The sequence below is a fragment of the Colletotrichum orchidophilum genome, assembly GCF_001831195.1.
Source record: "Colletotrichum orchidophilum strain IMI 309357 chromosome Unknown Scaffold_69.1, whole genome shotgun sequence".
Taxonomy (NCBI): domain Eukaryota; kingdom Fungi; phylum Ascomycota; class Sordariomycetes; order Glomerellales; family Glomerellaceae; genus Colletotrichum; species Colletotrichum orchidophilum.
In genome coordinates, this window is record NW_019173025.1 from 1 (window position 1) to 25,162 (window position 25,162).

Below are 25,162 nucleotides of genomic sequence, written 5' to 3' on the forward strand. Positions count from 1 at the left end.
CCACAACACGACCCACACCGCACCCCCCCCCCCAGCCGAGGGGCGCGGCCAGTGTGGGGTGCTGAGGTGTGCCATCACGAGTGTCCAGCTCCACATTTGTTTTTTGTCGGTGCAGAGGGCATAAGAGGAATCGGGGGGTGGGGGGGGGGGGGGGGGGGGGGGGGGCAAACGTGCCATGAGCTGGACTCCACTCATACAGAACCAGAGTGACGTTAGGATGGACTGTTCTCTCTTCATAGACTAACCAGTGTTAACTTCTCTGTATTGTAAGCGACGCGCTATTGCTAAGAGTAGAGTGTCTACTCACCCACATCGAAGTCCTGCGAGGTTTGTGTCAGTAGGATTTCTCTGCCATTCAGGGGCTCGGAGCTACGAACACGATGAAGAACCTTGACCACAACACTCGAAAAGCCCGAGCAGAAATATGACGACCGTGAGAGCCTTGACGGCCTTGGCGGCAGCTGAGCAGGCAATGACGATGCCCCAGCAGAAGACATTGGTGGCAAGGCCCTTTGCGGCGGGAAGCTTCTGGGGGAGCGGGTTTGTCGGGTACTCTCCGACAAGGGCACTCATGTACAAGATAGTGCCAAGCCAAATATTCAAATATAAATCAGAGACTATTCTCACATTCTTGCTTCTCTCTAATGCGGTCAGAGGGTTACATCTTACTTAAATGCTGGCCGATGATTTTGGCGTCTTCCTTGATGTCCAAGACAGAGGCGCAAGCAAGAGTGACCTTTTCAAGGGACTGGCAGAAGGAGGTGTCCAACGTATAGGCCAGGATTTCTTTGTTGACTGTGAATAAAATCTTCTTGTTTGTATTATCGTCACCGTAGATGTCCTGAGTGTTGGTATAGTCGTTGGTCGGTGGGTTGGTTACTCAGCTATGGGTCTCTCTCCTGCATTTTTTTTTTTTTGCCTGATTCTGTAGAGACAGAGAAGAATCGAGGGAAAAGAGATGACTGATATTCGTTGAACCAGGTGGTAGGGTCACAGTCACTGACTTGCCCCCCTCCTAGTGCCCAATAGCCACATGAGAAGGTGCCGGGGCGATGGCAGTGTCGCCAGTGACCTGGTCGGCGTATTCTTTCTTCATATTGTAAGTTTTGTTGTTGCAGTGAGTCCGAGATGCTTTCCTTCAGACCTATTGTAGTCGAGATTGTTGTAATTACTTGCTTATCCGTCTGTTTAAAGACATTTCGTACATCGCAACTTAGTTGACTTTTGGCCTAGTGCTACTGCCGTGGGATCGATGTACTGAGTAACGTGACCTGACTAGGAAGTGTTAAGTAATGTGAAGCTCTCATGTCGTTAGGTTATGACATTCTATCAAATAATCGTACGCTTATCATCATATCGTTCATACGGCCTCTATGGCTCTGAAATTTCGATCCCAAGGCGTTCAGACGAGGAAAACGAGCCATCTTCTGAACAAGCTCTGGTGTGGAAAAATGGTTTCGGCAGAGATTACCAGACGTTAAAGTCAAGGATACCCTCCATAGTGGCTTCTTTCAGCGGTCTACGGGCATGTCATTGTGATGGGTGCCCAGTCTTCCCCGCATGCACCTTCTCCACGTTCAGATCTTACCCCGACATGATCCCCAATGTGACTTGTGACAACGGCGCCTTCGTTTGCTTTGAATAGTTGGATAGTGAGGTGGGTAATCGATTGGATAACACCTGCCTTGCTCCGGAGCGTACGGTACCTACAAGCTGTCCTGCCAGTCTGGCGGCGAGGAAGATAACCAACCCCGGCCCAAGAAGAGTCTCAATGTGATTGCTCAAAGATGGAACGGGCTTGGCGATGTGTCCGACAACCCAGCCTACAAATTCGCTGGCCGATTGGTTCAAGCACGCCATTGGTTCCGCTTGGTTTGGTGTACTCCGGAAACAAGGTCGGTGTCGATGACTTTGCGCATCAAAACGCCTGTTAGCAGAATGACATTTGGTGCTTGTCGTTTTAAGTGGGAATCGCTCATGCCGAAGAGAAGCTATGTTGGTCCACGCCCCAGATCTTTGCTGTGACCCTGGGGAGAAGAGCCCAGCTGCCAGAGACTTTGCTTGTTGCTTGTTGATTTCAGCTGCAGAGAACGGGGGAGTAGTGAGCCCGGCTACCGTCTCCTGGCAGTGTTTACTGCGCTTCTGTGTAAATGGCCGATTTGTGTTAGACTGGAGGACCTTGGCCTTTGATGATGGTGATGCGCGTTGGGTAGTAGGTTTCTTCTTACACAAGCTTGACCGCTGATTTTGGTCCAGGTCATCTACCGATCTCTTATTGAAGCTATTTGCGACGGGAACTTCTTCAAATTCGACGGCCTCGCGCTTCGTATTGCTAGCTTTAGCTCAGGGGCGAGCTCTTTGGACTAAGGTATGCTTCTTCTCATGGTGGACCAAGCGCAGCAAGCAGTCAGAAACAAGTTTAGTGTCCGTTTGCTCAAATAGATCAAAAGAATATCACCATGGGTGAACCGGCCAGTCTCTGATTTGGTAAGGACTGGGAAATGTGAACAAGTACATAGCACGAAGTGGTTGAAAAATGCATACCCCCAAGCTACAGTAGATAACCTACGGCGATTTAATGACCTACTCACATTCATTCATCTTGAAGGTCTCTCTAAATTTATAGTAGAACAGCAAGAGAACCTTGGTCTGCCCCACCGATACACCTTTCCAAGTTCTCGTCTTCTTCACGGTCCCCAGGTCCTCGTCCGCTCATACATCTCTCACATTAACACATTCGCCGGGACACTCCTCCAACCCCTCGACTCCCTGCCATGGCACCTCGATGCTCGCCGCATTTTCCCCATAGTTAAGAGCGAGTAGAACGTACCGGTACGCCCACGTCTCTGATGATAAGAGGCGAATTGAACGACGCCCAGAAGGAGACGTGCGTCTACTCCTCTGCCTCGGACATGTACACAATCTTCCCGCTGACATTATACCCGACGCCGATCTCCAACATATTCATGTCCGCCCAGCTCCCCCTCTCCTTTGCCTGGAACTGCGAGATCTCCCGAGATCTCCCTCATCTTCCGGATCATCGTCAGCATGATCACCGCGGCGTACCCGGTGTTGAGATAATACGCCGTCTTGCAGATGTTGGCCTTGTCCTCGGCGAACCTCGCGTGGATGTCGCCTGACATGCGGTACGACGCGGCGCCGACCTGGTCTGCCCAGTACCAGGGGAACTGGTGGCCCCAATAGCACAGGCTGGAGAATATTTCACGGCCGATCGCCAGCAGGGCGGACGATATCGTCTGGAAGCGCTCCTGCTGGGTGTGCGTGCCCGCGTGGAAGCCGCCGCAGTTGTCGTACTTTAGGTAGGCACACCAAGGCCGCGTAAGTTTGGGGTAAGTTTGGGCGTCGAGCTCTTCGTAACGCAAGGAGCCAGGGGTAAAGACGCAGCCAAAGATTACAGAGTCATTGAGAATTATTTAGCAAGCGTTCTCATGGGTGTATGTATTTTCCTTTCTATTCAACGAGTCAATCTTGCACGGTAGCAAGCTGCTAAAAAGAAAACAGACAGAAGCCCTGGCAATGTAAGGGATAGTACGCGTAGAGACCAATCTTGAGACTTAGAGCGTGTACGTGCTCCGCGAGCGCAGAGACACGAGATGGAAAGCGGGCGGCGTTGTGCTGCTGCCGACCCTCGGCGTCTCGCTCGAGAGCCTGCCAGCCCTCGTCCATGACAACGTAGCTGCATCCGGCCCTGGCTAGGCCCTTTTACACCATCAAATTTGTCGTAGTCTGGATGAGGGTCTGGTTGAATGAGTTCCACGAGTTCTAGCCTGTTGGGGGGAAGAGGACGTAAAGTGAATGTTACGTTTTTCTTGGTCGGATCTGATGACCTGTGAAGAGGGACAGTTCTCGCCCATTTATGGCTTTGAGATATCGCCAGACTTGTAGGACCCTGGGGCACAGGGCACTTCGGCGAGGATGGCGAGGAGTGTTACAGGTAGCATGGCGTTCACTTGCGAGAGGGAGATGGTACGGGTACATCGGTAGGTACAACAAGCGACGGATGCTACATGGCTTTTTTTTAAAACTACAAGCCATACTCGACTTGGAAATATTTAAAAAGGAATGGTCTCTGCTCGTCTGGGGAAACCTGATGTCACCCGGGGTGTTACCCCTGTAGCTTACCCATCCGGAGATGCGATCTGCGGAGAACACAACGGCAAGTCGATCTCCCGCACTCCGGGACGACTATCGGGGCACGGAACCGGCTCGGAAGATTGACCTAGTGACCAATCATTCGCCATGAGGTTTTTGATGACTTCCAAATGGTGTGCGATGTATTTTATGCAGTTCTCTGCCTAGTTTTGACCTCCTGGTATTAGGCTGCCGCTCCCCATGTCGTTACATCTGCATTTCCACGCTCGCGACGTACCACTTGGAAATACTATCAGCTGTATCCGTCATGAAGTTGTTCGAGATAATGAGCATCTTCACTCTCGTGGCGATATCAACGGCGGTCTCCGCAGACAGGAACCCGCTGTCCTACGCGCCCAAGCCGGCGGGTCCTTACGTGTCCCAAAAGATCTCCAGCGCGACAACCCTCCCAGACATCATCAAATTCTAGGAACGGCCCGACGACGCTCGTCACAGTACTGGACGGGTCCGCGGGCTTCGCCGAGCTTTTGAAACCCTTTCCCCCTTTGGACTTCACCTTCTTCGCCCTTGAGGAACACACGGCACAATACTTCAGTATCATTGCGCCGACGTACACGTAATACCCAATCTGGATCCTCGTCGCGGCTCCGTTGCAGACATCCGTAAGCAGCTGCGAGTTGGGTACGTAGTGGCGGCTCGGACAAGGGGGTGTCGCCACGAGGTTCCAGATAGAGTCCTACCTATACGTCGGCATGCAGATCAAGGATGGCCAGGTGTTGCTAAACGATGTTGCGATGGTGACCAACGGAAAGCGGAGGTTTACCAAGGTGCGTTCTCTCCAGTTCAACCTACACGGGCTAACGGCTCTGATGGAAATTTGGTACAAGGGCGTTGTTCACATCATTGATCATGTTCTTGAACCGTCGGCGCAACCCTTTAAGCAGATAAGCCCAATGCAAGCCAAAAATTCATTGTCGGAAGCTGCTCCAATACGTCTCTGCCATACTGTTAGACTCTACCAGAAGGTGGATTCGGAAGTGTACGAAACGGCGGATAGGCTGTGTTGGCAAGGAACGGAACGCTTGTGTTGCAGACGTGTTGCTCAGTGGGAATTACTCGTTACCGAATATAATTCGTAGTTGAAGCGCCACACGCCGTTGAATTGTCTGTCTCACCCTTGTTCCCGCTTTTGTGCCTCGACACATCCCTGTCTCATGAGATGCCCTTGGTCGAGCAAATGCCGTCGCCCCCACTGCAATTACAACTTGAGCGCAATTTTCGCCTCGACGACCATCCAAGAAGTCCACTTGGAATACAATCTGCCCTGATGGTCTAGCGGTATGATTCTCCCTTAGGGTTGTTGGAAGATATCGCCATCTGGGAGAGGTCCCAGGTTCGAATCCTGGTTAGGGCCCAACCATTTTTTGTTGATGTTGGAAAATATGTCTTTCTGGAGTTTTGCGTGATGGAAGCATTGTATTAATTTTCGCAAGTTGTGAGTGGTGGGTGGTGTGTGCGTGGTGGCTGTTGGTTTGAGCGGAGGTGGCGCGTGCTCAGTCAGTTGTCGTCTTTTTTTTTTTATACTGGCGTTAATTTGCCAGATTGCTTGCGAGGCTTGTTTGCTTATCATCTAAGCACAACATATCGAAGTGCCGGGCTGCGCCGCTGCAGAACGTGTGTGGTAGGATCGCTAAACAACAGATGAAGAAGGTGTTGGTTGGTTCAGCGCCGCATCGTCAACTCGCAGAACGACTTGCGTCACGACTTGGGTCTCATTTACCTGCATCAAGAACAGCCCGGAAAGACGTTGGCCTGGTAGCAAACCGTGGCATCGCAACAGCCCGGAACAGATAAGGACCACAATTGGAACCAGACGCAGTTCATCGAAGACGCCAGCCGGTTCCGAATTGCCGGGTAATGGAATAGAATGCACGCGGTTTCTAGGCTCACGCGCGCACGTTTCCTGTTGATTGCCTGTGAATCGAAATATACCAGACGACGCAACGGAACGGAACGGCACCGCAGGATGCACGAAACGACAAAGGTGGGGTCCCGTCAAGCATCGAACACGGCAATGCTTCCACCCGGATACCACGCCTTCTCAGTGGACCAGGCTCTCGTCGAGAGGTCAACAACGACAGACTGTCCGAGTCTGACTTGTCCCTCAGAGACGGATACGGGTTGGAGGGTTCTCTTGACAGGTCTGGGCGTTCAAAATAGCGAGAGTTCTGAGGAGGAAAAGTCCGAGAGTTATTCCCTGCAATCCGGTGCGTGGTGGGCATACCGGGACAGAAGTTGTGGTATGCAAGGGATGCGAATAGAGATGCGTAAGACCACAGAGCCTCATTGAATCATAGGCATTCGTCCATGTGAGAGCCACAAGTCTGGGCAAACCCGGAGAAAGTCTGACGAAAAATATAGGAGTGAAAAATAAAGGGAGGGTCCGAGACGTCGCTAGCGCCCAAGATCCCTGTCGTCGTTCCCGAGGAACCACAACTTACAAGCACCACAGTCTTTTTTGGTCGCGCATCTCCGGATTACCTTATTACGAGAAGGATGGTGGGGAGGCGCCAGACATGGTTTGCCAGGTGAGCCAAGAGCTTGGAAATTGGGCGTAGGCGGCGGTAATGTGGTGCCACCGTACCACCGCAGTCGAAGGAAGGCGAGACCAGGGAACTGGATCGTGCCATGACGGGGCTCCTATCAGTTCAAATTCGCAGGGCTTCACAGACTCGGGCGGCGGCGGGCCTTAAGGAACTCTGAATCGGTAGAGTGCTCCGGTGCCTGAGTTTGCCTTCGTACGATCGCCAAGTGGGAGCTGGCCGACGTTGCCTTTGAACAGGGCGCCTACGGACACAACCTATTCCTACGGATACAGGTAGGTAGGTAGTCGGGCTAGCCGGCACTTGATGCGGATGCACAAGAGGCCATGGACGCGTGGTATAGTAGTATTCGCGGTCGAAGATTGTGACATGTCTCGCGTTGCGGCTTGCCGCGTCCACCTGCTGGGAGTTGAGGTTTCCTGAGTTCGTCTCCTGTTTCTCTTTTTCCCCTTGGGCATGATGATGTAAGTCGAGGAGGCTTGAGTGTCTCGAGGTGTTGGGGGCTGTTGGCCGCTGAAGTGAGCATATTCTACGTACCTAGAGAGTGTCGCAGGCATGAGCCACGCTTCACCACGTGAAGATGTAAGAGAAAGCAATGCTACGTAATGTAGCGTTCCAGCTTGTGACTGGTGGTCGTCTTGTCTAGCAAGGGCCAGACCAGGCCAGGTACCGGGACACTACGGGCAGCCCTAACCACTAAGCCATTGGCTCAAACGGACGACCACCCCAATCTGGCGACTCTTGGACGATTCCAGCGTTGTGATTGGCCACTATCCCGGACACCAGCGCCTGCACGGCTCCTGGATTGGTGCGTGCCACAGCCGCCTGCATGAGCGGGCCCCTCGGTCCTGAAACGCAGTCCGTCAGGGAGTCGGATTCATCGCGACCTCCCTCAGCCCTCTGCTCCCCCTTCACAGTCCTCATTCTGCTGTGGCTCCGGGTTCTTCACACGGCTTCGTATCGCGGGGGAGCAAGGCCTCTGGGCACAGTGTGGACGAGCGTGGGCAGGTCCCCAGGTGTTTCTGGTGCGTTTCTCATCCTTGCGTCTGCTGTTCGAGCCGTCGAGACGACGAGGGGTTCTGACCGCCTACCAATACGTAACCGTAACCCACTCGGACAAGCACACAGCAGCAAGAGGGTGTCTCCTCCTTCTCGATACAGCGCCCCCTCGCCTGACTGTTTGAATCTGGCGATTCTCCTCTGGGGTCTCCCTTGCCTACGCAGGTCTCGTCCGAGACAGTATTGTGGGCCCCCCTTACCGGCCGCTCTCCCGCTCCACCGCCCACGTCCCATTCTCTCAGGCCTCGTCTCTGCCGCAACACGAGGCACCAGACAGCATCTCCTCCCCTCTTCTCCCGCTCCGTGCTGCTGTCGGACTGTCTCTCTGGAGGGTGATTATCGGTCCATCTTCACGTTCTTCTGTACAATCGTTCACTCTAACCTTATTCCCTTCTTCGCGACGGCTTCGTCGACTTCTTTCTTTTCCCCCTTCTTCTCGTGTGCTCGTCCCCGCTGGGTGGTGGAGGTTCAGTTTTATTTTTGCTGGTCGAAGACAGTCCTTACCCACCGACATCAGCGACACCGACGACGACGCACTACCCGATTCCGTATTCAACACCAACCTTGGACAAAGACGCCGGACGTCGATCAAATCAAATCTCTAAATCGCAGATTCTAAAAAAAAATTGTTTCAAAAGAGGAGGATCTAGGAGAAAAAGAGGAGGAACTTTGTACCAGCAACGCAGGACGAGGAGCAGCCAAGTCTCTCCGAGCGACATCTTGGTTCTCGGGTCTCTAGGCTGCTCGATTTAACGAAACGCAGCAACCATGGCGAATAAGGTGCTGATGACCTTTGTGGTCGCCGATATCATCTTCGTCATCACCGGAGCGCTGCTTCTGGGTTTCGCCCTCATTAACCAGAACCTCATTAACGAGGCGCCGACGGAAGGAGCCCAAGCTGTTATGCGTCTGCTCACGGCCCAATTTCCACTGACAGGTACGACGAACTGGGAGCATGCCGCTTTCGATCCGCATTTCGTGGAAGAATATACCGGACATCCTGACTGACTTGACTAACAGCCGGTATTGCCAATGCCGTCTTCATCTTCGTTACTTTCCTCTCCACGATCCCCGGCATGATCACGCCGACTCGTGGCTGGCTTAAGATTTCGGGTTACCTGACCACCTTCTGCGGTCTCTTCAGTCTGGTTCTTGGTGTTTACCTTTGGGTTCTCACCCTCACCACCAAGAACGACTTTGGCAAGACGTGGAATGTCCAGGACCCTCGTGTCCAGGAACTTATGCAGACTGCTGTAAGTGCCTTTCCTGGGTTCAATATAAAGTGCCAGTAACTGACGCTTGAACTCAGTTCAAATGCTGCGGATACTTCAACAGCACGTCACCCGCCTTCGTCACCGACGCCCAATGCCCGAGTCCCGCCGCCGCCGCCCTGCAGCGTGGTTGCGCAACCCCGATCACGAGTTTTGCCAACATCTTCGTCGACAACATTTTCACCGCCGTCTTTGGTATGGTCGGTATCGACGCCATGCTCATTGTCAGCATCGCTATGCTGCTCAAGGATCGCAAGGAACGCGAACGTTACCGCCACATCGACGAGAAGGCCGGCTACCGCGGTTTCTAAGCCAGTGGTCCGGCTTCAGACTATCAGGGCAAAACGCCGCCGGCTCGAGTTGGCGCCCAACCTTTTCGTTTCTCGCTCGGGATACCAGCTTTTCTCGGAAACTCTTTTTTTTCTTTTGCGTTTGGCAAATCGGAGCGAGCAACTGTATCTGGTCTCCTGCTTCTGGATGGGGAAAGACTGAATCGCCTTATCTCCCGCCGCGGCCATTGATTGGTCTTAATCTTGCTCCAATTCCTTAGACAAACTGGACAGGCTGAATCAATAACTTGACCCCCCCTTTTTTTTCTGCGTTGCGCAGAAGCCTCCCGTTTGCTCCTCCTCTTGATTAAGTAGGAGAAAACGGAGTGGTGTACGAATCTTAACGCATGGAAACGAATATTCGGACGGAGATTCTCGAAGCGACAGGTCTTTTTCGTGTGACGGCCAACATCTCTCTTACCTCTCCAAGCCTTCCTACCGACGAACTCCCTTCTTTCTTGTTTGCACGGACACCATATATAGATTTTTTAGTGTTGATTATCTCTATTCTGTAAAAAAGGGGGGAACTTGCCCTGAAAGCAAATCTATTTCTTGAAAATCTCGCATCTCGTTTGATCGGGGTTGGCCTGTGACTCATTATGTGACCCTAAGTGAACGACAGGAGTGCGTGGGATGTGTAAGAATAGGGAGAGGTTTTGCTCCTGAGTGTGGCAAGACGGTCATCAACTCTCGTCATAAACCAAAAAGGAGGGAGATGCGTGTGCAAATATATAACAATCTCGCTAATCCATCAAGTGTGTACACGTCGCCATGCGCCGCATCTATTTGTGACGATGGATGACGTGAACGACGTTGTGCAAAAAGGCCAAGGCCAAGAGGCCCCCTCTCCCCAATCTTTTTATTTACGGCTCCCGAAAATTTAGATAGACAAGATTATCGAGCAAAGTCGGCGAACTAGATGGCAGGTGCCAGGTGAAACTAGCGTACTTGTGAAGACGGCGAGCTGGAAATAGAAGACTCTGGGAATATAGGATAAGCACGCCAAGCGGAACCCGATCGAAAGATGATTAGGGGCCGGAGTTTGGGGCTTTGATGGGAGTGGAGGAGAGAAGAGGCCAGTTGAGGAATTTGGAGTTAGTTTGATTGAGATAGATGAATAGAAAAAGACTGAGTGACAGGTGAGAAGGCAAGGCAAGGCGAGGAAGCGTCGGGTGAGGCTGAGAGCGAGAGGAGAGGTGAGAGGGAAGCGGCGTATAGGCGATTTTGGGGTGGAACCCCCACAATGTAGATGGAACGACATAGACTAGCTGGATAATCTACCCGGATCAACGACGGGCGAGGAGGAGGAAGAGGAGGAGGAGGTCATCGACACTACCGTCGAAGCCTGACGCAGCACAGAGGACTAGATAACTTGCTATCATGCCAAATATTCATAGCTGGCTGTGACGCTTTTTCCCCTGTCTATTGCTCTGAAGCCGAGTATCCGTGTTTGTAACAAAAAGAAGGGGCGCGGTAGTAGCTGGAGATGCGTCACGTCCAATAAATCTCGTTTCACGTATGATAATTGACACAATCCGCCTAAAGCATCCAATTGTTTGCACCCATTCCTCGCCGAGTATAATATGTTTGATATAGACAATCAAGAGGAGACTCGGGGTTTACAAGATTGGGCCTCGAAGCACATTTCACGTGTGGGCAGGGCACGAAGTCATGCTCAGACTACCTATCTCGATCTAGACATTGCGGGATGTGATGATTCCCAATCTTCGCGGGTGGGTTGAAAGCCGGATGTTCATCTCGCACTTCTTCGTCTCGCCTTTCGTTAATCTGCCCGTTGTCTGAGCAGGGGAGGATGGCGTCTGTCCGGCGGCGAGCCGAGAGTCCATTTTCATCATAGGTTCTACGCGTCAGGATGAATGATACAAAAGAACAGAACCCCCCTTCAAAGGAGAGTTTACCGACGTCGTCGCTCTCTCGCTGTCCAAAAGAGAGAGAGAGAGAGAGAGAGAGAGAGAGTGAACCAAGTTCAGAGAGAAGAAATTCGTGGAAAATTCACCGAGTTACTCGTCTTCGTCCACCCACGTCCCCCGACCCCCAAGAACACACCTTCAAGTCTACTGCATCAGAGTCCAATAAAAGATGAGTAGTACCGCTATACCACAGACATGACGGATGTCGAGACGCTCGTGGAATTCCAGACTTTGGGCAGGTGCGGTAGGTTAACAATGATGATCAATGTCAAGTACACACTGCCCGCGATCACAGCCACGGCCATGACAATCCGATGTCGACATGCCCAACAGACAGGATCAGAAAAACCAAAAAAAAAGTCAAAATTTATCAACGTCACCTGTCACGACCGTGCACCCAAAACGTTGCATCTAAACACTTTTCCCTTTTCTCAACACAAGCAATCCCACCGAACCCTTCAAGGTGGGAGAACGAACTTGAAAAAGACTCTCCACACGAAGGCAACGCTCGTATTTGACAGCTGGCATTTTAGAAAAGTTGCTCAGACCTGAATTCGGTCGTTGAAAAAAACTAATCTCTTTTACATTGATGTGTCCAACGAGGTTGACGACTAATACATGTTGATAGCTGGTTGCTTTTGACGTTCCAGAGACTGGATTGGCCAGTTAGCATGCCACTGGAGAATTGTGTAAAACTCATACTGCTGGCAGTTGGCGCATGTCTAAGTATAGGCTGTTATGCTCACATGAAAAGTTTCGAATTTCTTGGTAAAAAGAAGAACATGTTGAAAAAGGGAATAATGACGTGACAAGTGTTCCGATACTCATACAGGCGAATCATCATTTGATCGACCGCCCCACCCCCTATCCTGGGACCCGTCGCCGCCGTCATTGCCTCCACTGCCACCAATATCCCTCTCCCCTTCCCCTTGTCCCGTCGGCGGCGGAGGCTCGTCTCGGAATACGGGCCATACGCTACCGCTCCCACTGCTGCCGGGCGGATTGCTCGCGCCGTCGTCTCCCCTGTCGGACCGCCACCACTTGAGATTCCAGATACCGCCCAACGCCTCTTGCAGTGTGAGCTGGCTGCTGCTCTGACTCTTGCGCCGACGACGGGCCGTGAAGCCCGGAAACCCGGTGGATTTACGTCGCCTCCTACCCGGGCCGGGCCGGCGTGACGAAAGGGACTCGGTGCTGGGTCCTGCTTCCGAGGACGAAAAGAGGGGGTTACCGCTACCGCTGCTTACGCCGCGGCGGTGCGGGAGTAAAGAGGTGGACTCGCTGAGTTCGCCGGGCATAGTGCTAGAACGTCTGCGCGAGGTGGGCGGGCTGGAAGTATCGCGGTCCTCGAGTTCGCCCCAAATCTCAGCGCGTTCTTGCCATCTCCTACCCGTCTTCTTCCGCTTCGGTGTGGGTGTTAGGGGTGTCGTCTCACCGCTGGCCACGTTAAATGTTGAATAGGTTGTAGCGGGTAATGGGTCATCTTCTTCGTGGAGGCTGTAAAGGTCGTCGCCGCCTAGGAGGGACTCTTCTTCGTCTTCCGTATCCTCCACAAGACCAAGTCCGGGGGCTAAAGATGACTGACCGACACCTGGCGTGTGCTGTTCGTCGCTGAGACGCCACGATAGTGCCAGCACACCAGCAAGTAGGATGACTGTCCCAAGAGCGATGAGACATGCGCGTAAGGGGTTGATCTGGTCCGTCTGCTTGAAGTATATCAAACCGTCCAGAATCGCAATGATGTTATAGATGCAGAATACCAAAGGATATAGGACCGAGGTCGAGACGAGCTTCAGACCGCGGTGTAAGTAGTAGAGTTGACTCAGTGCCAGGGTGACCAGCGCCAGCACGAGGACCCACGCCTGCCAGTGAACAAATTGGTTATTGCCGTCCGCGATCGTCTTAATGATCAGCTCGACGGCCGACTTGGCAACTAGCAGCGAATGCGCCGAGAGGATACCGCTTATGCATCCGTAGGCGAGGCCGCGGACGAAGCGGAATCGCGAATTGAGTGACATGCTTGTGAAGTGGTCGAGGCAGTCGACGCTGATGGCTATGGACAGGACGAGGAAGGCCTGCAAGATCATCCATACCACGAAAGGCTTCCGACCGAGGAGCTCAAGAAGCTCCTGAAGATTGTGTGCGGGAGCAGGAATGGCTCCGAAGATGGCAATCAGAACGGCGCCGGCGCAGACGAGTAGGGTACCCCATAGCGACCACCTCGTGAAGGGTTCGTTGAGTATAAGGGTAGCGCATATCGAGTTGAAGACGAGGCCCGACGCCTGCAGGGTCGAGAGTACAGGGAGAGGGAGGGTTGAGATCTGGACGGAGCTACCGAGCAGGTTTGCGGCGATGAACATGCCCATCCCCAGCTGCCATTTCCCCCTCCGATATGGCGGCCGACGGATCTCGTGCGGGCCCTTTTCGTCTTCGAGAATGTGGGATTTGCGTTGGAGGGTGAGACCCAGGCTCTGGACGCTGGTGGACAAGAGACCGACGATGATTCCTATCTACACGAGGGGGGAAAGAAGGGCAACGTTAGCGACGGATAATCTTCTTGGTCGTTTACGAAGCGACAGAGGCGCAAAGGGAGGCAGATGCATACGGCGATTGTCCCCCCAGGGGAGATGCCGCCAAAGGACCCCATTGCACGCGCAAGGAGCTAGGTGTCGGTCATCTGGCGGCGGTCGAGGTTGAAGCAGCGGCAGTCGGTCTCATCGACTTATCGTCGTCCCTTGTTTCTCTGGCAGGCCCGCGCAACCGTGTAGGCCCGTCGGTATCCTGGCGGCACGTACGTGGGAGGTGCTGCCTTTTCGCAACGAGGACCAGATGAAATCGACTCCAGCGGCTGGACGGAGGGGATCGAACGCTTCGGCAGGATGGAGGGGTGAGAGGGGGACGGTGCAAACAAAGCGATTGTGGAATGCTTCGTGTTCTGGGATTGGAGATGATGTGGCCAGGTAAAGTTGTCCGAACGGTTGTGTCTCGCCACGGTTGGGAAAATGGTTGCTTTGCTGTCGCTTCCCTCCAATAGCCGCCAAGAGAGAGCTTGCGAATGGGTTTCAAGTTTGAATGCGCGTCTAGGTATATTGTTTGACGGAACAACCAAGCGACAAATTGCCAGGTATCTCGGAGAAATTGGTGGTTGCGTAAACCTGATCAATGCAGCGTTATACAATAGCCAGTTCCCACATGGCCGGAGTCGGTGAACAGATCTCTGGTGTTAGATGATGGCGCAGCTCGAAACACCAGACAGACGTATGTTCACTATGCACCGACGCAATGGCCGCTCTCTGTTCCCATCGGTGTAGAAGAGCGTCGGGGTGGTCTGGCCAGGACGGAACCAGGAAGGGGGAGATGCCGACTGCATCAAGCAGCAGCACCCACACCCCCAGTGATCTCAAGGTACCTGTCTCGCCCGCAGCAGCCAACCTAAGCAGCAAGGGACTCCCGTCGCCGTCCACTCTTCAGGTGCCGCTTGCATTGCATTGTTAAGTGAGGTACTCCGTACCTAGCCCCTCTGCACCTTTGCACATGTGCTAAGCTGGTAGGCTGGGAAGTAACTAGGGGCATGGCTGTTTTGAGACGGCTGTTCCTCGGATATTCGTCACCTCCCGTTATCGGATTCCGGATTATCTTATCGCGATTTCCCATGAGCGTCTCCAGATGGCCTCCGTGATGTCACAGGCTGAGAAGGAAACGTGGCTGGAGAAGTGCACAAATGCCTGCGGCGTCTGCAGCTGCCAGATGCACGGACCGTATGTGGCGCACGACTCACTGCGAGCCGGTCCAGTATCGCACCCCACTTAAGCAATCTGTGGCTGACGGATGGATACCTGCTCTGTGGTTCCTGAAGCTGGGGGCCGAACGCCCAGTGATGCACTTGCTGCGCGGCTTAGAGAACCTAAGGTACTAGGCCTCGTCAAACAACAGCTTCAGTCAACCACCGCAATCCGATTCGATCCCCCCTCCCCATCGCGAACCTCCTCCCGACGGGCTTTCCACCAGCTCCTCTCTGCTTCTCACGCGATCTCATCATCGCCCGTCGTTCTTCCCACCTCCGATAAACCTAATTGAATCAACAAAAGTCGCTCACGCACCCCCCAAACCGCCATCATGTCGCACCAACCGTTGACGGACGACCAAGTAAGCTACCCCGACCTCATCTCATAACGAGAGCCTCTTCGGGTTGAACCCGAGCCTCCTGTCCGATACACACACACACACATACGAGAGACAGAGATAGAGAGGGGGGGAGAGAGACGTAGCCCGCTAATCAAACATGGCGTGCACCAAAACAGGTCGGCCAGGAGCTCCGCAAAATGACGGCCTTCATAAAGCAGGAGGCAATGGAAAAGGCCCGCGAGATCGAGATCAAGGCCAACGAGGAGTTCGCAATCGAAAAGTCCAAGCTCGTCCGCCAGGAGACGGACGCCATCGACGGCCAATACGAGAAGAAGTTCAAGCAGGCCCAGATGTCCCAGCAAATCACCCGCTCCACCGTCTCCAACAAGACGCGGCTCAAGGTCCTCGGCGCCCGCCAGGAGCTCCTCGACAATATCTTTGAGGACGCCCGCAAGAAGCTCTCCAACGCTACCAAGGACAAGGGAAAGTACCAGGCTACCCTTAAGAGCCTGGTCCTCGAGGGCCTCTACGCCCTCGCCGAGCCCGAGGTCGTTGTCCGCGCGCGGAAAGCCGATTTTGATGCCGTCAAGAAGGCCATTGAGGAGGCCACTAAGGAGTATAAGAAGGAGGTTGGCAAGGACACGTCAGCCAAGCTTGACGAGTCGGAGCCCCTCCCCGCAGAGAGGTACGTAATCCTTCCCCGAGAGCCAGGGGAAACATCGCGAGTGCAGACCATGGTTTTTAACAAACGGCGCAGCGCTGGAGGTGTTTTCATCATCGGTGGAAAGGGCAAGATTGAAATCAACAATACATTCGAGGAGCGTCTAAACCTCCTCCAGGAGACCGGTCTGCCGGCCGTCCGAGAGACCCTGTTTGGCAAGAACCCCAACCGCAGATTCACTGACTAAACCATCCCAACCCAGAAGTGCGCCTAGCAAAAACCCTGTATAGCCCTCTTTTTCTCCCTGGGGCTGGACACACTAAACGCTGCATGAAGGACTCCCCGGCGCCCACCCTGTTTCAAACTCCTTCCTGTGGTGTATCTTAGATGCTGTATGATGGTGGTGGCCAACCCTTGGCGTATTAGGTAGTTATCGTTGCAACTAAGAGTCCGTTATCATTCAACCTATTGCTGTAACGAAAGTCTCATCCTCGCTTGATGCGGGTTCGATGCCGGTGTCCATCTCAGACGGCTTATTCTTTCGAGAGCGGACAAACTTTTGCATAAAGTCTTGTTGACGCCTCTTCTTGGCCGACGACGGGCCTTGTTCTCCAAATATGCTTTGTGTTGGAGGGCGTTTGGTTCTCACCGAGTATGTCAGACGCTCGCCAACCCATTCAAGCACGCTCTTGGCCTCTGTACGGGCTAGATTCGCAGCTCCAGTGTCGTTGATGCCTCGCCAGATGGCCTTGAGACGCTTCGCGAGATCGTCAATATCTGCATTGAACTCCTTTTCGTAAATTAAGTCCTCGTCGTCACGCGCAAAAGCCCCGTCGTCCACTGCCATGTCAAGGAGCTGAACCAAAGCCTTTAGGTTGACGTAATCGGTCTTGTTGTTGATCTTGAAGTCGCTGTCCTTAACCCGAGCAATGACGAGGCGAAGGCTGATAACATCATCAGGGTGCTCGTTGGCTAGAGCAGCGTCTCGGAGAAAAAAGGCGACCGCCAGGCGTCTCCGCAGTTCGTGCAGCTTCCGCGAAGTGACGGGCATGCAGATGAGCGGCAACATCCGCAGCGATGTCTTGTCGAATCCGTGATACAGAGACGAGCAGATCTCGGTACACTTTGACAAACAGTCTTAGCACCACCTTCCACTCAACTTCTGGAGGATAAACTCACAAATTCGTTCCAGACACTGTCCTTGACTGTATCGACCAAAGCCGCCAAGGCATTCTGATGATGCATGAGAACGTCCACGTTCTCGAGGACCATCTTGTCAGCCGCCATGCGCAAGAGTATCTTAACAGCGTACGCGACCGTTTCGTATGTCAGATGATGGGCCACGTAGGCCATCCATTCCAAGAACGACTGGAGAGGTTCCCAGTCGCGATCGGCATAGATATCTCGACTTTCTCGTACGGGCCGGAGTACCTCGTCCCCGACAAAATCCGCGGCGCCCAATCTCCTCAGGCTCTCTTCCAGCAGTTGAGGCGTGATCAGGCGCTTGACCTGCTTGTCGTTGGCAGTGGCAATCTTGCTGTATTCCCCCCGAAGGACACCAAACTTTTCAACAGTCACCATGCCCAAGATCCAGAGATACAGTTCGTCTGGGAACATAACATTGACGGCTAGATTGTTCGGCATTCCGGACATGATGTGCCAGTCTCTTGTTCCGGGCTTTTCGAGGAAAGACCAGGGGCCTTTTGCATACTTCTTGGGGAACGGAGCAGGTTCTCCTAGCCCGCTCACATCCTTTTTGAAGAAGTACCATCTGGTCCTTGAGGCACCGGCATCAGTCCGCTCCATAGCTCGGAGCGCCTTGTCCGCATCTTCCTCAGTCTTGACACCAGCAATCTCGATCAGCTTCTGGCGAGCTTTGCTAGGACTTTCTTCGGTATCCACCATAACATCATCCTTAGGTGCAGGCTCAGCTGGCCGTCGTGGGCTCTCAAACAGCACATCGTGCCTCCTCGAGTGGGCATCCAATGTCTTGAAGTCGAATTTGTGCTTTGGCTGGATGGTGAGAGGCGACTTGTGAACCAGTCTGGCCCGTCTCTTGGCCTTTGGCGTTCCATCTGGCCTTGGCTTGGTGGGGCCGAGCATGTCGAGATCTGGAAAGGAGTCATCAGACAAAGAACCGTCATCGTCCTCGTCGTCGGACCCTTTGATGACTGCATCTCTTGTGAGAATCGGACGCTTCTTTGTTGTTGGTGGAGATGATGGGAGGGCGGGGGAGCTGGGTAGACTCGGGAGTGACGGCAAGCTGTTGGGTGTTCCATCAACCTTTGGCTCCCCTGAGATATCGCGCTTGGGCGTGCGCTGCAGCTTGCCTCTCTGCAATGAGGGTAAGTCAGCGAGCTCGCCAGCTGGAGGCGATCCTCGTGGGCTCTCGCTAGCCGTTTTCCTCCCCGGGCTTTGTCCAAACAACAACCGTCGAGGTGTCATGGGCTCCTCGGGCTCAGGAGACAGCCGAGGCGAAGATGGTAGTGATGAGAAGCGAACCTTTCGCGGTGAGCCGTTACTTCGACCTGACCGTAACGTCTTTGGAGTGACGGTCCCTTTCGGTGTGCCGGATCGTGACCTTTGTGATCTTTGCCGTATTGGCGTTAGACGAATAACTCGCCGCATTGGTGGGGATAGAACTGGTGTGTCTTGAAGTTCAGATAATGATGACATGGAGGTATTAAGGTTGGATGCCGTGAGGGCAGGCCGTTGGCCGGCGGTTGGAGTAGGACCTCTCTTAGCGGAGGATTTAGCGGCCTTGAGATTCGTGTTCTCGTCATGAGTCTTCTTTGGAGACAGACTCTTGCTCACGGCCGCCTTTCTTTGCGGCTTCACATCTCGCGTCTGAGCGCTCGCGAATATGCAATCTTGGAGCTCTTGGGTTGCTGACGAGGATTGGGATGCGGAATTTTGAGAGACTTGCGAGGACGTCACGGCAGACGATGCTTTGGCAGCAGCACGACCGGCCCCGAAGAAGCTTCTGATATCGGCGTTCTTGTTTGCGCCTGCTGGGGCAGTGTTGCCCGATTTGCGAGCCATGGCGGATAAGAAGCAGATGCCTGCAGCCTTGTGCAAATCTGAACTCGCGGATGTGCCCGGCTCGGACTACCAAGAACACGGCGGGCTGAAGGTGGGCGTACCTTTCAGAATGTACAGAGAGTCGTGATAAAATGATGAGTTACATATTTCACGGTGATAGAACAGCTGTAGTTGGAAGGAGCGTCTCGCCAACGCGCGAGTGACGGTTTTCGCGTCGAGCGTGCTTCGGCGACCATTTTAGTGTGGACCACTTAAGCTACTACCTATTGGCCTATGGCCTTATCTTATCATTTCTTATGTCATCACTGCCAAAAGCTCTCGAACAAACGGCTGCAGCCATTCTCGATTGAACCTGTTATTGCAGTTAAAGCATTTAAAACATTACTTTGGCAGCGAGAAATAAGAGACGCCTGTTTGTTCTTATGTTCTTGTTAGGATCAAAACCGCTCATGTAGGATCGAGCTGCCGTATTCGCAAAGCAGAGTGGAGGGGGGTTTAGCGTTCCGAGCGGCTTGCACTTGAGTGATTTAGGAATATAAGCCATTGCGACGTCGCTTACTGGACGACAAGTCAACGAGTGACACCTGCCAACAGGCATCTAGGTACCCCAGTGGCATTTTGCAATTTATCGCTCTCATCCTCCGCCACAGCTTAGATGCGGTGCATTTGAGGCCCGGCGATGACTCGGCTCGGGTTAGTGTCAGACGAACATGAGTTCGGCAACCGCGGCGGCGTAGACATCGCGGCGGCGTAGACGGTTGTGACAGCGGAAGCCACGGATGACGGAGTAAAAGGGACTTCGGAGGTGCAGCAGAAACGGGCTTGATTATTCACGATCGTGCAGGAACGCGGGCAGCGGACTGGTCAGCAGTCCAGCCTCCCGGGATGCCCAAGAAGGGCGGCCAAGAGGACGACCCCGACGATCCCTAGCGCGAACCATTGGAGACCGCATCTCTCGAATTTTTTTTCGGTTTCAGGGGCCAAGAAGAACTCCGGAATAGGGGCCACCGTGGTCCTGGGTCCGTTGCGGTGCATGACCGTGTCGGTGGTTGAGGAGTTCCCGGGCGACGTGAACGGGTAGGCGTTTGCCAGGTCGCACTCGAAAACTTGCCGAGTTTGTCATAGGACCTAAAGTTGCTCAGGGAACCCATCTGCAAGGACGGCGGTCCGGGTCAAAAGTGCATCGTTGAACCCATTCCAGGACCCTGGGCCGCGATCAAAGCGATCATCCCAGAAGTTTAAATCAGCCCGCGTCCCGTGGAAGCCGTCTGGCCTTCTCTTGCACGTTTGGGAAGGGCTTGCATTGGAGGGCTGTGGGATTCCCGGCACGAGGCCACATCCTGTCTCCTGCCTCCAGCTTCCTGCCTCCCATCCGTTGTCCTCCGTCCGTTTCCTTGCGGGATTGGACTGATTCTCAGTCCTGGATTGGATGAGGGCGACCTACTGTTAATCGACGCACGCAATCTTGGTGTTGGCTTCAACAGGTTCCGCATCTGATTTCTTAATTGCCCAGAAGCCTGGAGGCAAAATCTGTGCCACGGACGCTACTTGATAGAGGAATTCCTAAGCAGCCACAGCTGTTCACAATTGCCTGGTCCTATGCTGGGTACTCAAAGAAAAGGACATCTGTCAGGCTGCCCGTTGTGTGGTGCTTGGTGTCTTTGGGGCATAATACTTCCCACTCGTGCCACTCAAGAGTCAAGGGCGGCGTCCGCTCGTGGAAACGGCGCGCGAAAGTCTCACCCGTCCCCACCCTCGTCGCCCTCGGCGTTAAAATGGGCTCCGTCTGCGCCGTGAATGCAGCCTGCAGATAGCTGGCTAGTTAGTGCTGCAAGTCCCGCCTTCCCCCGTCCTACCTCCGAATGGACATATCGTAAGTCCCGAAGGCCCGAGTGTACATCCCTCCACCTTCTCTCTATTTCCTAATTGAGACATATGTGGTATTAGTACGCTGATTGCTAGTGTGTGCCCCTTGGTGGTTTTGAGGCTTGACGATCCCCTCAGGTGGAACCTCCTTCAGAGATAGACTCGAACGCTTTATCTAAATGGCTGGCCGCTAGATTGTTCAGTAACTTATAATGAGCGGAGGAGAGGTGAGGCTAGCTGATTGACGGCAATATTCGTTGGCCTGAGTTTAATGTCTCTGTTGGTTGTGAGAGGAACTCGCAGGGGACACCCCCATGTATTGACCAAACCTGCCGAGGTCGACGATGTCGGGGTTTCCTGGTTGGCACTGAGTAGTTCATTCGGGCATTGTATAATGTATCCCATTCATTGCAATAGGAGAACACGGACAGATCTGTGAGCAGAGACGATCCAAGGAGAAGTTGCCAAGGTCAGGCGAAAAGAAGGTTGGCCCTGCCGAAAGTGCCAAAGTAGCGCTGCGTGATTGAATGCGTACCTCCCCGGCGGCTGTAGATTTGTTTCAAGATGCCATTCCTGTGTGGCTAGGACGGTTTGGTCGAGGGGGGTGCGATCGGGACGGGATCGCCTCCTCGATGGTCTCTTATCCTTGGGTTTTCAGCCTCATGTTTGCACCAAAAGATTGGATCATTCTGCGTGTTTGTGTGTGACTTTGTCGTTCTTCTATGCCATTGATATGTCGCAGTCTCGCGCTTTTGTGGTGGTCGTCTCCTACGAGTCGCACGCGAAGGAATGGAGCTCGACTGGCGAGTGTTTTCTGTAACTTGACACGACATACTTAAAAAGCTTGGCTCAGGTGAGGAGCACTAGCAGGCTTGCCCGAGCGCGCATCTCAATCCCGCATGCCTATCAGGCCCTAGTGCCACAGGTGCAAAGATTCGCGATCCGTCCGGGCGCCATGGGTACGATGCAACCCTGAGACCCGTCGGCCTCCCACTTCCATCACTCACCGGGGGCCTGGCCGATGGAGTGTCGCCGCTTTCTACGGATATTTGAGGTGTACCATAGTAAATGAGATGTAATATGGAGCACACTGCGAACCGTAGCCAGTGAGCCCGGGATTGCATCGGTCGCTCGTAAATGAGGCGTCCGTTTTGGTGCTCCGCCAGTCATAAAGACCAGACTTGAGCTGCCACTCTGGGGGCCGTCTGCGCGCTACCCCTTGCTGCCAAATTCTTGGCCAATTTCTCCTCCCGGGGCTGTTGGCAGCCAAGTATGGGTCGTTGTGAGAATCAGCATCTCTACGGATAATTTCTGGCGAAAAGCGATGCCTGCGCCTGGAACAGGCCCACCTTTCGAGTCCCTGTAGGGACGCAGGAGGATGGGAATAGTATGGGCCAGGGCGACGACGATTGCTTCCTGTAATAAACGCGCCAACTGCTCAGCCTCAGAGCAATTGGAGGTAGCAGGGCAATACTGTGACGCAGCAAATTGGTTTTGGTTGATCCCGGATCGCTGGCCGGGAGGCGGCCCATAGCAATCGTGCTGTAGCCACCTCGAGGCTGGGATTAGCCTGGCTGCGAGAAGGAATGATGACATGAGCTCATCCGCGTGAACCAGTAGCCGCGGTGGTTGCTCTTGAGATCTGCCTGCGGTCAGTGTGTAGCGTTGCCAGCACACGATTATCGGCTGGTCAATGTCAGCAAGACGTAGCAGCAGTGGCTTGGCTGTGCAAAGAGCTATTCATGCCCTTTTCTGCCCCATCGTGATTCTCTCTTCCTACTTTCCCACCAGCTGTTCATAAACTTCCATTAAGTCTCGGTGAAAGCGGCGAACGGAAATGGAGAAGCCTGGCGGACGAGCAAGTAAATTTGTCTTTTGCAGACACGGGCAGCCGGTTTAGGTGAGCGCTAACAAGCAGCGTGCAGACGGACGTGACGCACCCGGAAGCAGGATGGAGGGCGTGTGACGGAGGCTGAATAGTGGATGCATGGAAATAATGACAGGCAGACTCCAGAGCGCTTGAAGACGATGTGAATTGGGTTGGGTCGGATCCGGATCGATTGGACGACTGATCGTGGTCGCAAACCTTGAGGAGAATGCACTTTGCTTCATTGCTGATGAAGACAACCGCTCGCTGGGAGGGCGGGGGTATGGATTATCGAGGCGGCGGGAGTACTTTTGGTCCGCGCCCCGGGGTTCGGTACCATCGTGACGAACCGGACTTGAGCTCGCTGGTTTGATAGTGGGTAGGGCGTTGCATTGCAAGCCCAAGGCCCTAGGACCACGGCCCGTTCTGTGCCCGTTTGGCCTGGTCTTGTTGTGTTCGTGCTTGATGCTTATGAACCACGACCGTCATCAAGCAGCCTACCAAATAGGCAATGCTAACTGGAGGTAAAACGGGGGTGTGAGGTGTTGTGAGGTGAAATGGACGGCATTTTTCGTCTCCTAACTGGTTGTTCAATTTGGATGATAACTATGAAGAGTGTGGATTGAAGACGTCCCAGACGATTGCTTGCTTTTCCTTTCCTCTTCCTCATGCACACCTCGAAGTTGCAGGCAAAGCAGTCCTGACTCTTGGACTCTCGTTCCTTGTCCACATTACTATGTACTTTGTACGGATACTTGATCGTGGTCGGGTGTCGTATCAAAACCGGCGTAGGAAAAACGAGGGGGGGACCTGGCAAGTTGCAGGGCAGGTCGCATGGGAACTGGAAATCTCTAGAGCCGATGCTGGTACAAGGAGAAAACATGGACAGAGTGTCAATGCCTATGGCGGGTTCCATGCCTCAAGTCTTCTCGAATCTCCTGTCACCGTGGTAGCGAGAGTGAGGGACAGGACGGGACTGGGCGATTGGTCAGGCCGCGAGTGATTACCAATTGCACGCATCCATGATCCATCAACCCCCATCATCCGCCGAGCAGCCGACTAGTGTCAAGGTTGTAACTTGTATCCGTGGATGGTTCATGATTGCTCATCTACTATGGTGTGCGGATACTCTGTTCTATGTACTAGGTACAGGGACAGAGGGGCGCGGCCTTGGCCGTCGTACAAAGCAGACTAAGCGGGAATCGTCCTATTCGCCGTGCTTGCTCGAGCAAAAAGATGGGAATTCTGGCCTTCTGCTACCAACGTTAGCCCAGTCGATTGCAGGAGCACTGGAGCAGAGACGGCCGTGGAGTCTTGCTAGTCCCCGGGCCATCCGGGCGCGCGGCCACTTGATGCGCCTATCCCTTGGTACCCTCCAAAGTACCTGCGGCGCCACATCTTTGCGGGCGGGTGGTGTGTATCGGTGATGCGAGTGACCAGTCGACGAACAGAAGGAGACTTCAGGGACCCGACGGGGCCGTCTGGTTTTTACGGAGGAGTCGTGATCGTGGTAGTGCATTCCTGCTTGTCGTTTGTTTGGTGCCGCCGCATGCTGCTGCTGCCAGTCTGAGGTGCATTTACAATGCTACATCTGCGGGAAGGGAAAAAAAAAGAAGAAGTGAGAGAGAGAGAGAGGGGCAGGGGGGAGTTGGAACTGGCCCGGCCGACACGGCACCCCGGGCTCGCGCATTTGGTTGCTTGGGTTGCTCCTTTCTCCAGGCCTTCTCTTTCTCCGTCTGTAAGTCTCTCAGTCTCCCTCGCCTCCGTCTCCCTCACTTTCCTTTCCGCCTTCCCACTGGTTTCCAACTCCGTCGGTTTCCATGCCTCGTTCGACCCCGTGCCTGTCTCCCTCCCTTCTCTCCTCCTTTCCGCGTCTGCTCCCTCTCTGTGTCTCGCCCTCCGACTTATTCCCAGTGCCTTGAGCCCTATGCACATATCTGAGCCAACAAGCCTCGGAGTGCCAGAAGAAAAAGCACGATACAAGGGCGATTACAGACAGTACCTCCTCTAGCGTTCTCAAGGTCTGTACCTAGTTAGGCTGTTTCCACTACAGTCCCCCACTCTCGCGGTAGGGCGAGATACTTCCGTTGCCGTGCTCCCTCGAGGTACCTCCGATACGTACATTTCTTACCCCTGCGCCATTGCACAGAGTGAGATCCATGAGGTACTTTATCCAAGCGTGGATAACTTGTCTCTCGCCCCTCCCCCCGTGCCTTCCAACCCGACCACGCCGTCGAAATGACCGAAGCACCGTCCATTTCATCTGCTCTGTCGGCCTACTATTACATTCTGCAC

At 53.8% G+C, this 25,162-nt stretch overlaps 8 protein-coding genes across 8 annotated transcripts; 3 read left to right on the forward strand and 5 right to left on the reverse strand.

Moving 5' to 3' along the window:
• Window positions 1-299: 299 nt before the first annotated feature.
• On the reverse strand, window positions 300-573 carry CORC01_08190 (uncharacterized protein; the record flags this gene model as incomplete). Its single annotated transcript, XM_022619824.1, has 2 exons — window positions 300-320; window positions 430-573. 2 exons carry the CDS (start codon window positions 571-573, stop codon window positions 300-302), a joined length of 165 nt encoding a protein of 54 aa, XP_022473585.1.
• A 2,363-nt stretch (window positions 574-2,936) lies between these two features.
• Window positions 2,937-3,687, reverse strand: CORC01_08191 (alpha-galactosidase; the record flags this gene model as incomplete). Its single annotated transcript, XM_022619825.1, has 2 exons — window positions 2,937-3,314; window positions 3,589-3,687. 2 exons carry the CDS (start codon window positions 3,685-3,687, stop codon window positions 2,937-2,939), a joined length of 477 nt encoding a protein of 158 aa, XP_022473586.1.
• Window positions 3,688-4,420: 733 nt separating this feature from the next.
• On the forward strand, window positions 4,421-4,733 carry CORC01_08192 (uncharacterized protein; the record flags this gene model as incomplete). The annotated part of the gene is made up of 2 exons (XM_022619826.1): window positions 4,421-4,520; window positions 4,609-4,733. 2 exons carry the CDS (start codon window positions 4,421-4,423, stop codon window positions 4,731-4,733), a joined length of 225 nt encoding a protein of 74 aa, XP_022473587.1.
• Window positions 4,734-7,412: 2,679 nt separating this feature from the next.
• CORC01_08193 (uncharacterized protein) lies at window positions 7,413-7,640 on the reverse strand (the record flags this gene model as incomplete). The annotated part of the gene is made up of 1 exon (XM_022619827.1): window positions 7,413-7,640. The coding sequence occupies one exon, from the start codon at window positions 7,638-7,640 to the stop codon at window positions 7,413-7,415; it is 228 nt and encodes a 75-aa protein (XP_022473588.1).
• Window positions 7,641-8,543: 903 nt separating this feature from the next.
• Window positions 8,544-9,357, forward strand: CORC01_08194 (tetraspanin; the record flags this gene model as incomplete). The annotated part of the gene is made up of 3 exons (XM_022619828.1): window positions 8,544-8,712; window positions 8,796-9,028; window positions 9,085-9,357. 3 exons carry the CDS (start codon window positions 8,544-8,546, stop codon window positions 9,355-9,357), a joined length of 675 nt encoding a protein of 224 aa, XP_022473589.1.
• A 2,773-nt stretch (window positions 9,358-12,130) lies between these two features.
• Window positions 12,131-13,953, reverse strand: CORC01_08195 (uncharacterized protein; the record flags this gene model as incomplete). Its single annotated transcript, XM_022619829.1, has 2 exons — window positions 12,131-13,816; window positions 13,912-13,953. The coding sequence occupies 2 exons, from the start codon at window positions 13,951-13,953 to the stop codon at window positions 12,131-12,133; spliced, it is 1,728 nt and encodes a 575-aa protein (XP_022473590.1).
• Window positions 13,954-15,422: 1,469 nt separating this feature from the next.
• On the forward strand, window positions 15,423-16,339 carry CORC01_08196 (V-type proton ATPase subunit E; the record flags this gene model as incomplete). Its single annotated transcript, XM_022619830.1, has 3 exons — window positions 15,423-15,452; window positions 15,608-16,116; window positions 16,189-16,339. The coding sequence occupies 3 exons, from the start codon at window positions 15,423-15,425 to the stop codon at window positions 16,337-16,339; spliced, it is 690 nt and encodes a 229-aa protein (XP_022473591.1).
• A 213-nt stretch (window positions 16,340-16,552) lies between these two features.
• CORC01_08197 (uncharacterized protein) lies at window positions 16,553-19,134 on the reverse strand (the record flags this gene model as incomplete). The annotated part of the gene is made up of 2 exons (XM_022619831.1): window positions 16,553-17,215; window positions 17,272-19,134. The coding sequence occupies 2 exons, from the start codon at window positions 19,132-19,134 to the stop codon at window positions 16,553-16,555; spliced, it is 2,526 nt and encodes an 841-aa protein (XP_022473592.1).
• Between the last annotated feature and the right edge of the window lie 6,028 nt (window positions 19,135-25,162).